The 12330-nt window shown below is 46.6% G+C and overlaps 1 protein-coding gene across 1 annotated transcript; it reads left to right on the forward strand.

The window, feature by feature from the left end:
• Positions 1–359: 359 nt before the first annotated feature.
• Positions 360–10879, forward strand: LOC147090649 (uncharacterized). The gene is made up of 2 exons (XM_085977415.1): positions 360–468; positions 6203–10879. The coding sequence occupies exon 2, from the start codon at positions 6229–6231 to the stop codon at positions 7849–7851; it is 1623 nt and encodes a 540-aa protein (XP_085833541.1). The 5' UTR covers positions 360–468; positions 6203–6228; the 3' UTR covers positions 7852–10879.
• Positions 10880–12330: the final 1451 nt, after the last annotated feature.

Consider the following 12330-nt stretch of genomic DNA (forward strand, 5'->3'; position numbering starts at 1 on the left):
TTCCTGATCACACACCCCTCCCCCCCCCCTGCAAAAAAAAATCTGGCGAGTATTTTTTTTGGTTGTTTCCACACACAAAGCTGTTTTTGGTTTTTTTTTGCACTCAAGTTGCAATCTGCAGGTAGAACTAAGGAGGATTGCAGCTCCATGGCGGCGCTTGTCCCCACTTCCTCATCGGCGTGAATGGAGCAACGCTTCATTCATGAGTTTCTGGGCTGCCAATTGGGAGGGAGGGGGGTGGGGGGATGGAATGAATGAATGAATGAAATGAATGAATGGGCCGCTGACGTCAATGCCCAGCTGATGTCACGGTCAGGCGGGGAGGGCTCCCTGGAAAGGCTTATAAAGGGGACCGGCGCTGTCCGCGGTGCTGGAGCCCAGAGCCGGAGTCTCAGCGTCCAGTCTGCCTTGGAGCCCAGCGCCTGCACTTTCTGTTTCATCCCCTACGACACCGGCCGACGGTCCCAGGTAAGAGAGAGAGAGAGAGAGAGGTCTCAGGCACAGGCTGCGAAATGATAAGTCTGAAAATAAGAGACCACGGAAAGTCTCCCCCAGCTACCAGTAAAATCGATGCAAAAAGTAATAATATACTATCTGAAACAAAAAAGAAATTATTCTCGCCGATTTGGGTGCGACATTAATTGTTTGCAAGCCCGAAATGGGGATATTCTAATGCATTTTATTGCGATTTGCTAAATGATTAATCGAATAATCCGATTGCAATGATGTCTACGTTGAGGTATTGAAACATCAAGAAATTATATATGGAATATATAATTATGTTATTTATGTAGGTATAAATATATATATAATGCCTATATTGTATTTATATCTAGACATAAAGCAGGCAATATAACATGGTTTCATTCAGTCTGATTGTATATCAGTGTATCTTATAATGTACATCTTTGATTCTGTTGATGTAGTTGTATTCACAGATGGAGTTACCCACACACAACGCAGGCATGTCTATAACAGTCGGTATCAAGTCAGTTGTTTTTCCATGCAGGTTCTCGGGATCAATGATTTAACCTCACAGTGCGTTTATTTCGAGATGCTATTGTGTATAAACTAACAGTGAATGGGATTGAATTGGCTCTGGGTCCGTGGATCGGGGGATGGGCAAGATCCCAGGCAGCCACATTCCGCTTGAAGTGAGCACAGTGAGACACCCCTGCCCCTGCCAACCGCACAGATGGGATTTCCCAATCGGGCTCGGCTTCAGATTCAATTCTGATCAGGGGCGCAGAGCCCGGCTTTACTGGTCTGATCACGCACGTGTCTGGAAATCCACAACAGATAGAGAGAGAGAGAGAGAGAAAGAGAGCGAGACACACAGAGAGATAGAGAGAGAGAGAGCGAGACACAGAGAGAGAGAGAGCGAGACACACGGAGAGATAAAGAGAGAGAGAGCGAGACACAGAGAGAGAGAGAGCGAGACACACAGAGAGATAGAGAGAGACAGAGAGAGACAGATAGAGAGAGAGACAGATAGAGAGAGAGACACACACACACACAGAGATAGAGAGAGAGCGAGACACACAGAGAGATAGAGAGAGAGAGAGAGAGAGAGACACACACAGAGATAGAGACAGATAGAGAGAGAGAGACACAGAGAGAGAGCGAGACACACGGAGATAGAGATAGAGAGCGAGACACACGGAGATAGAGAGATAGAGCGAGAGAGACAGACAGAGAGATAGAGATAGATAGAGAGAGAGGCAGATAGAGAGACAGTTAGAGAGAGGGAGAGACAGACAGACAGGCAGAGAGAGGGAGATAGAGAGATAGAGATAGAGAGAGAGAGATAGAGAGAGATAGAGAGATAGAGAGAGATAGAGAGAGAGAGATAGAGAGATAGATAGAGATATAGATAGAGAGAGAGAGCGAGGTAGAGAGACAGAGAGAGATCGAGAGACACAGGGAGAGAGAAAGATAGACACAGAGAGAGATAGAGATAGATAGATAGAGAGATAGAGAGAGCGAGAGATAGAGAGAGATAGAGAGAGATAGATAGCTAGAGAGAGATATATAGATAGAGAGAGATATATAGATAGAGAGAGACAGAGATAGAGACACACAGAGAGAGAAAGATAGAGAGACACACAGAGAGAGAGATATATATATATATAGAGAGAGAGACAGAGAGAGAGGGAGACAGACAGAGAGAGAGAGGGACATACAGACAGACGTATGACATTAAAGATGTAAACATGGTGGTGATGGTGTCGGGCACGCTGCATTAACACAAATAGCCTCTTGGATTGCCCGGGTGAGATTCCCTCAGTCCCAATGCGGGAGGACTCCCTCTCCCCCGCGCTGCCTGCATTCAGCGGCTGGAAGGGAATGGCCATTGCGGCGGTGTGGGGGAGGTGCACAGGGCTGGTGGGCGGGGGTCCGCGGGCTGGGGGTGGAGAGGAGCGGTGGAGTAGGCAATAACTGGATGTTGCAGAGACTGAGAGCAGCCTGCAGAGAGAGAGGGAGAGGGGGAGAGGAGCCGCCCCCTTCACCATTCAGTGCCTTGAGCTGTCGGCTCCTCTGATCCCAGGCAAGGATCCCGGAGTTGCTATGGTGACCGGACGGCTGCAGACGTGGGCACTGTCTTCAGGGACTGCAGATCCATCGGTTGTCACGGTGACAGCCGCGTCACATCCCGCACTCAGGGTCCTCCCCTCTGCAATGCATTTGCATTTCGAATTAAACCCTGACAGTGTGATCGGTTCATTAAAAAAAACAAGGCATTTTTTATTTATAACTCTTGGGCATCTGTTCCGCTTTCAAAAGTTGGCGCTTCCGAGAGCTGTGGCACAGACAGATTGGCCGTAAACTCTCACATTTACCAGCGCAAAACAAACACGCCAGAACAATTCACCACCCACCTGAGTGCAGTGTTGTGACAGCCCCACGGGGTTAGAGTCTACATACAGCTGGACAGCTCGAACTAGACCGTGGATCAGAGACACACACAGACACAGACACAGACACACACATACACACACAGACACACACAGACATACACACAGATACACACACACAGACATACACACACAGACACAGACAGACATACACACACATACACACACATACACACACACAGACATACACACACAGATACACACACACAGACATACACACACAGACACAGACACAGACAGACATACACACACAGACACAGACACCCACATACACACACAGAGTCACACACAGATACACACACACAGACATACACACACAGACACAGACACAGACAGACATACACACAGACATACAGACACAGACATACACACAGACAGACACACATAAACACAGACACACACACAGACATACACACACAGACACAGACAGACAGATACACACACAGACAGACACACAGACATACATACAGACACACACATACATACACACACGTACATATACACACAGAGACACACAGACCCAAACAGACAGACACACACATACATACACAGAAATACACTCACACAGAAACACACACAGACACACATACTCAGACACACACAGACACAGACAAACACATACATACACACAGACAGACACTCAGACACACACACAGACAGACACACACGTACATACACACGAAGAGGCACAGACACATACACAGACACAGACAGACAGACACACATTCACACACACATAAACACACAGACACACACACATACAAGGTGACATACACACATACACATACAGACAGAGAGATACACACACATGCACATCGAAATATACTCATACAGACACGCACACACAAAGACAGACACATACACAGAGATACACACACACACACATACACACACACACACACACACACACACACAAAGACAAACACATACACAAAGACACACACACACATACACACACACACAAAGACAGACAGACAGACACACAGAAAAAGGAAGAGACCGAATCTGGGATATATGGGACAGATACAATCACAGAGACAAGGAGTTAGACTGAGAGGCAGAAACCAGGATACAAAGGCACACAGACAGAGGCAGACACACAGACAGAGGCAGACACACAGACAGAGGCAGACACACAGACAGAATCAGACGAGAAGACAGAGCCACAGAAAGACAGATACCGCTGTACAGGGAGATAGAGAGAGAGAGATGTGTCTGTAGGGGGTGGGGGAGAAAAACAGAGAATATTGGGGTGGGAATGTGCATTAATGAAACTGCCCTGTGTTTTTTAGTCTGCCTGTCTCTCTATTTCTGTCCCTGCCATTGTCTTACCTCTCTTTCTCTCTCTCACTCTCTCTCTTACCCGCTTGTCTCTCTGTATCTCGGTGTCTGTCTCTTTCTGACTGCCCGCTTGTCCTTGTCTCTCTCTTGCCATTTTCTTGACTTTGTCTTTCTCTCAGCTGCTTTCGATATCTATTTCTGTGTGTCCCAATCTCTCTGTCTCTCTCTTATGCCTCTATCTGTTTCTGTATCTGTCTGTCTCTATCTCTGTATCTATATCTGTTTGTCTCTGTCTCTCTCTCTCTGCCTGCTTGTCTCTCTCCCTTGTTCTGTTTCTGCCTCTGCCTAGCTCTCGTTCTGTCTCTTACTCGATCTCTCTGTCTCCCTGCCTGTGTTTCTCTCTCTCTTTCTAACTCTCCATCGGCCCGTCTGCCTCTATCTGTTTCTCTCTTTGTTGCTCTCGTTTATTTCTTTGTGTTTCTCTATCTCTCTGTCTGTCTGCCTGTCTCTTTCTTTCTGCCTCTTTTTTACTCTGTATCTCTGTGTTTCTGTCTCTCTGTCTGTGTTTCTCTCACTCTTTTTCTATCGCTGTCTGTCTCTCCGTGTGTCTCTCTCTTTCCTTCTTCATGTCTATCTGCCTCTCTTTCTCTGTCTCTCTCGTGTGTCTCTCTCTCTGTCTCTCCGTGTGTCTGTCTCCTTGTCTCTGTCTGCCTGTCTCTCGCTCTCTTTATCTCTCTCTGTTTCTCTCTTTGCCCTGCTCTCTCTGTCTCCATCTCGCGGTCTCTCTGTGTTTCTGTCTCTGTGTTTCTGTCTCTCTCCGTCTCTCTTCCTCTCCCTTTCTCTCTCTATTACTGTTGCTGAGAACTAGCAGCCAGCTCTGTGATTTAATACCATGGAACATCTTTCATTGGGAGTGGGACTAACTGGATTGCGCTTCAAAAGAGCCGGTGCAGACTCGATGGGCCAAACGGCCTCCTCCTGTGCTGTACTATTCTAGGATTCTATGATTCACACATGAAGGAATCTTCCACCAAATTTTCTGGTTCCCAAGAGAGTGCCCAGGATGAAGCTTGTGGTCAGGAATGTTCCTCGCGTTTGATCCCATCTTGTTACTTATTAGAAATTATATTGTCGACATCACCTAGATCGTCTGATCAATTATGAATCTATGTTAGTCACTCAGACACAAGCACGCCGATAGGGGGCAGCACACTTCCACCTCTGCTGGCGAATGTCAACCGTTCAGTGCTGTCTGAACGGTTTTCAGCAAACTTAAAGCATCTTCAGAGGGAAATGATGTTTAACAAATACCTTTACTCATGAATACAGTGCCAGTAGTATTCACTCCAGAACTCATCAAATCTTATTGACCTGACCCTGTGCTTACTTAACAGCATGACCTGACCCTGTGCTTACTTAACAGCATGACCTGACCCTGTGCTTACTTAACAGCATGACCTGACCCTGTGCTTACTTAACAGCAATTAGGCGTTGCGACCTTAAAGAGACATGGCAGCAGAATAGTGCGGTTGGGTGTCACACGGTACAACACTCCTGTCGTTATAAAACGGTGACGATGAGCAATGCCACGGGAGGTCTTAGTTATTATAAATTAGTTATTAGTAAATCATATTGTCAATTGAAGAAATAAATAAATAAAACTTTGATGCATTAACAACATAAGAAATAGGAGCAGGAGTCGGCCATTCGGCCTCTCGAGCCTGCTCCGCCATTCAATAAGATCATGGCTGATCATTGACCTCAACTCCACCTTCCTGCCCGATCCCCATATCCCTTGGCATTATTTATACATGATAAAACTTTCTCTATTTGTACCAGGGCGAGCATTTCTTCTATAACTGGCCTGAATATCTCAGTCCAAGGGTGACAGGGGTCACTCATTTGCATATATTGGTGGCATATGTTGCAAATTATTGATTTCAAGGCTGTGATTGGCATTGGAAATTCGTCTCATCTTCTTCTTTCTGTGTTTTTTGTATCCATAGTTGTTACTCCTGCTCCCCCCACAAAGATGACTTGGCCAACTCGCTCGCCGACCCTTGTACTCTTCGCCATTACTCTCTTGTACCCGAGCTTCATCGGCGCTGTGCCCCTCACAGAAGAGAGCTATGGGGAACACTCGCACCAGACCAAACCCAAAGAAAGTGGTCAGGTCCCTCACTCCCTACACGACCAAGGCGAGGTCCCATTCGCAGAAGGCATGAAGACGTCTGAAGATCAGGCTGAGAAGGCCAAGAGCTATCAGACCAGATCTGTGCCCGTCTCCCACCCCAGCGCCCCACAAGAACCCAGCTACGATGACGATCTATTCAAAGACATAGACGCCAAGACATTGGCGGTGATTCTTCTGCAGGCTTTGAAGGTAAATGAAGACAAGCCTGAAGGTAAGGGGCAGGAGGAGGCAAGACGTCACAGTGGGAGTGCCTTCCTCTCAATGGATCAGGGCTCGCCAGAGCCCGTCTATGAGAAAGAAAAGAATGACTTAACCGAAAATGTAAAGAGCAGGACAAAAGTGGGCAAGACACAGAGGAGCCACCTCTCTGAAGACCGCACGCCCGAAAGCAACAACTCAGATTGGAGGGATGAGAAAGATGAAGGTTCCTTGACTCCTCAGAACATCGAGAAGTTGGAGTCCATGTTGCAGGAACTGGAGAAATACAGTGCAGCCACCAAACGGGAGAGGTCCAACACAGCCCAGCGGTCCTTGCCCAAATATAGCACTAAGGATGATGAGTCAAAGGAAAGTGATGTCTTGAGGGACCTGGCTGCCTTTGAAGAGCTGGTTGGACGGAAGCAGAAATACTCTGACTATGAGGAAAGCGACGAAGATGTGAAGGACAGGATGAAATATCAGAGTGAGCCCGAAGGTGAAGACTTGGGCCGTCAGGACGCTGGGGAGGAAAACAGGAAGAACATGGAAGAAGAGAGAATGACTGATATGGCATCAGACCTGCTGCTGCAGTATCTGCTGAAAGGGGAGGCCAGCAAAGAGCAGGAAAATGGGAAACACAGTTCAAAGGATGACAGGAAGAAGAGCCCCAGAGAGTCGGAGGAAGAGGTGGAAAGTGTCTCTGAGGAGAAGAGATCGGATGAAGATGAAGACAATGACATCGACCCCCAGACGATAGACAGGCTGATTGAGATCTCCAGCAAACTCCATCTGCCAGCGGATGATGTCATTGACATCATCAATGATGTGGAGAAGAAGAGGAAAGACTCAACAGAAAGGGTAGAAAGCAGGCACGGGGCACCTTCAAGGGACAGGTTCAAGTCACCACCATCTCGTCCCGACTTACGAGAAAGCAATTACTTGCCTCGCCACCGGGCAGAGAAGTCCAGGCACCGTGGCAATGGCGAGATGACTCTCCAGGACCTGCTGGGCGCTGACAATGCCTTGGATTACGAAGGCATGCCACTCTCCATTCCAAGAAGGTACCGCCCCAAGCAAAACGCGTACCCCAATTACATCCGCCCGCGGACCTACCAGCTACGCCACCGACCCTACTACTACCAGCCCCCGCCCTCCGTCTTCAGGAACGAAGACTATTACGATGACGAGACGCAGGACAACGAGGAGGAACTGGAGAACTACATCGAGAAGATCTTGCTCAAGCACCCGGAGGTCTTCCAGTAGCACGGGAGGTGGGGCCCGACAAAATAAACCGACGATTCATTCCTGTTCCTCTTTCTTTGTCTAAAGTACCTGTTGTTGAGGTTTGTGCATGAGCCAGGCAATGTGTCGGCACATCCCCTGACACTTTGTGCATGAAGACCCATTCGAAACACACGCATCCCATCAAACGTATTGTCCTGCCCACTATACTAGAAGAGAGAGAAGGCGATGGCAGAGCCGAAGTCTGATATTTTTGTACCATTATATATGGGCTGACTTTTAGTGACATAAAAGTGACACACTGGGGCTGCCTCAAATCTTAAGAAGAACCACAATAGTCCCGTTAGAAGTGATGATGATGTTTCTGTGTGTGTGTGTATATATATATATTTTACTTATTATCACATCAAATGTTTCCACCCAGAAATGTAATAAGGATTGTCCCATGGGCACAATCAGTTAAAAGAGGGCTCAGTTTGAGATGATGGGAGTGACTGCGCACCACAGGAGACAGCAGGTGAGGCTGTGGCGGACACTGAAACTCGGGGCATAATTTCCAAAGGGGGGACATCACCCTGGGCAGGATCCAAATTCTTCCCCCAGCTCTCCCAGAAGTTTTAAGAACATAAGAAATAGAAGCAGGAATAGGCCACATGGCCCCTCGAGCCTGCTCCGCCATTCAATAAGATCATGGTTGATCTTGGGTTCAAAGCCTCTTCCCCGCCCACTCCCCATAACCCTTCACTCCCTTATCTTGCAAAAATCTGTCTATCTCCACTTTAAATGTATTTAATGACCCAGCCGCCACGGCTCTCTGGGGCAGAGAATTCCACAGATTTACGACCCTCTGAGAGAAGAAATTCCTCCTCATCTCAGTTCTAAAAGGGCGACCCTTTATTCTGAAACTATGCCCCCTAGTTCTAGGTTTCCCCACGAGGCGACACATCCTCTCTGCATCTACCTTGTCGAGGCCCCTCAGTATCTTATATGTTTCAATAAGATCACCTCTCATTCTTCTAAACTCCAATGAGTATAGGCCCAACCTGCTCAATCTTTCTTCATAAGTCAACCCCCTCATCTCTGGAATTAACCTAGTGAATCGCCTCGGAACTGCCTCCAAGACACTTATCAGACACTTGTACAAGATAAGAGCCTTAAAAAAAATCAATACAATAGGCGTTACAACGCATTGAGCTGGGCGAGCTCAGAGTCTATGATTCAAAACTGCCTCAAATTTCACCAAAAGACAAAAAAAAATTGAAGAATAAGGCAGCCTCCTTATAGAATCTCCACAGATATTTCCTAACTAAACTTTAAACTGGAATGAGGTTCGCACGTTTTGAGCCTTGCTTTAATCCACTGCTGCTGGACATTGAGCCAGCCAGTGATGGCAATGTCCCTCTGTGTTCATGTTTCCACACCCCCCCCCTCACCCCCCCAACCACAGTTTCTGCATCCGCTCTCACGTCTGAACGGAGAACTGGCTCCCTTTAAGCGGAGCTCGTCTGCCGATTAACCCGCGTGGGACAGACAGCTCAGTGGCAAAACTCCTAAGGGGACCAATCAGAAATCTGGTGTTGCAAATAAACGCTGCCTTTTTAAAAAATGATTTCATTTCTCAATCGAGTTTCCTGCTTCAATTTCAGCTTTTTAACCGCAAGGATTTAGTTGAGAAACACAAACAGGTAAAATGACTCACCTGGTGCGGGTAAGTGTTGGTAGGCGCACATTGGAGGTATTTCTGACGAAATCATAAAGGTGGCGGGTGGGGGGTGGGGAGGAGGATTCTGCTGTGTAATGAAATCATCACCCCCCCTCTTCTGTGTAACCAAGATAACAATCCTGTTACACGTGATCACAGAAGGAGTTCACTCCCCCCTCACTCATTCGTTCATCCCCTTTCAGGGTTATTCTAAAGCAGGCGTTAACCCCACCATAGGTGTTAACTTAACGCCCATTCTAAAATCTAGGATAGAGAATGCATTCGCCATGTCATAAGATTACATAGGATGTACAGCTCAGAAACAGGCCATTCGGCCCAACCAGTCCATGGCAGCGTTTATGCTCCACTCGAGCCTCCTCCCATCCTTCCTCGTCTAACTCTATCAGTATAGCCCTCTATTCCCTTCTCCCTCATCTGCTTGGCTAGCCTCCCCTTAAATGCATCTATACTATTCGCTTCAACCACTCCCTGTGGTGGCGAGTTCCACATTCTCACCACTCTCTGGGTAAAGACGTTTCTTCTGAATTTCCTATTGGATTTCTTGGTGACGTTACACACAGAGATTCGTACACCAATAACCAACACAATTATACTTTTTTTTAATGCATCGTTCATTTCTCAAAGAGACGAGCCCAGTAGAGGTTCTTTTGAGAACTCTTGGATTGATGTACTAATATTACTCAAAGAAGATGGACGACAGTGTAGGGAGGATTCGACTCGGCTCGGCTCCTGTGTGTTGCCACCCCTCACCTGTGCCAGTACGTAGTGAAGATTACCAGCACCCTGAAAGTTAAAGTGAAATCAAAAGAGTTGAAATAAATGGAGAGGGAGGGGGAAACTGCACGTTGTGTTCCATTGTAATATTCTCAAGTCTGCCAATATTGCTTCTTGGAGTGTATGCAAGTCTTGTTATCTATCTGAAGAAAAATACAAAGTCTTTTGATGTAACAGCATCCGATGTCTTTTTGCATTTAATAAAAGCCAACATTGTAAATAGCACGGCGGGGGAGGGGGTGAGCGGTTGAGTACTAGTTTTGCTATGAATAAAAAGCAAATATTTTATTCAAAAGTAGTCTTTTTCTTCATCATCGATTGGGACGGTGGCGGCAGCTTGCTTATGCTGTAACACAGCAAAATATCAAAAATTCACTGGGTTGTTACACCGAATAGTACACCGTCCGCTGTGGGTTACATGGACCATAATGCGCAGTCATAGAGTCATACGGCACAGAAGGAGGCCATTCGGCCCATCGAGACTGTGCCGGCTCTCTGTGCAGCAATCCAGTCAGTCCCATTCCCCCGCTCTATCCCCGTAGCCCTGCAAGTTTATTTCCCTCAAGTGCCTCTCCAGTCTCCCCTTGAAAACATTGAGTGTCTCCGCTTCCACCACTTCCGTCGGCAGCGAGTTCCGGGTCCTCACCACTCGCTGCGTAAAAAAGTTTTTCTTCACGTCCCCCCCTGTATCCCTTGCCCAAAACCTTAAATCTGTGTCCCCTAGTCCTTGTACCATCAACTAGTGGGAACAGCCTTTCCCCGTCTCTCAGTACAGGAATATGCACAATGTAGACTCTGCTACAGACAGCGAAATGTGTAACATGGAATCTAACACCTACAGGAAACTGCCCACAGGAAACTGGCGCAGGCAGGGAAATGCACATCATAGAATCTGTCACGTACAAGATAACAACAACAACTTGTATTTATATAGTGCCTTTAACTTAGGAAAACGTCCCAAGGTGCTGCACAGGAGTATTTTAAGACAAAAAATTTGACACCGAGCCACATAAGGCGAAATTCGGGCAGGTGACCAAAAGCTTGGTCAAAGAGGTCGGTTTTAAGGAGCGTCTTAAAGGAGGAAAGAGAGGTAGAGAGGCGGAGAGGTTTAGGGAGGGAATTCCGGAGTTTAGGGCCCAGGCAACAGAAGGCACGGCCACCAAAGGTTGAGAGATTATAATCAGGGATGCTCAAGAACGCAGAATTAGAGGAGCAAATATATCTCGGGGGGTTGTGGGGCTGAAGGAGATTACAGAGATAGGAAGGGGTGAAGCCATGGAGGGATTTGAAAACAAGGAAGAGAATTTTGCATATTATTAATGCATATTATAGAAACTGGCACATTAACAAAAATTGCACAGTATAGAATTTGACACATCCAGGAAACTGCACAGTATAGAACTTACAGGAAACTTACAGGAAAACTGCACAGGATGACATTCATACATCCAGGAAATGCACATTATGGAATCTGGCACAGGAAGGGAAATGCACATTAAAGAAACTGTTAGCACACAGGATAATGTACAGTATAAATCTGTCACACACAGGATAACGTACATTATAAATCTGTCACACACAGGATAACGTACAGTATAAATCTGACACACACAGGATAACGTACAGTATAAATCTATCACAGGATAACGTACATTATAAATCTGACACACACAGGATAACGTACAGTATAAATCTGTCACACACAGCATAACGTACATTATAAAACTGTCACACACAGAATAACGTACAGTATAAATCTATCACACACAGGATAACATACATTATAAATCTGTCACACACAGCATAACGTACATTATAAATCTGTCACAGAAAGAAAGACTTGCATTTCTATAGTGCCTTCCATGACCACCAGACATCCCAAAGCGCTTTACAGCCAATGAAGTACTTTTGAAGTGCAGTCACTGTTGTAATATTGGAAACACGGCAGGCAATTTGCGCACAGCAATGTGACAATGACCAGATAATCTGTTTCAGTGATGTTG

This window comes from Somniosus microcephalus, unplaced genomic scaffold, assembly GCF_052327205.1.
Source record: "Somniosus microcephalus isolate GS21.2 unplaced genomic scaffold, FLI_Smic_1.0 unresolved_chr4, whole genome shotgun sequence".
NCBI classification, from domain to species: domain Eukaryota; kingdom Metazoa; phylum Chordata; class Chondrichthyes; order Squaliformes; family Somniosidae; genus Somniosus; species Somniosus microcephalus.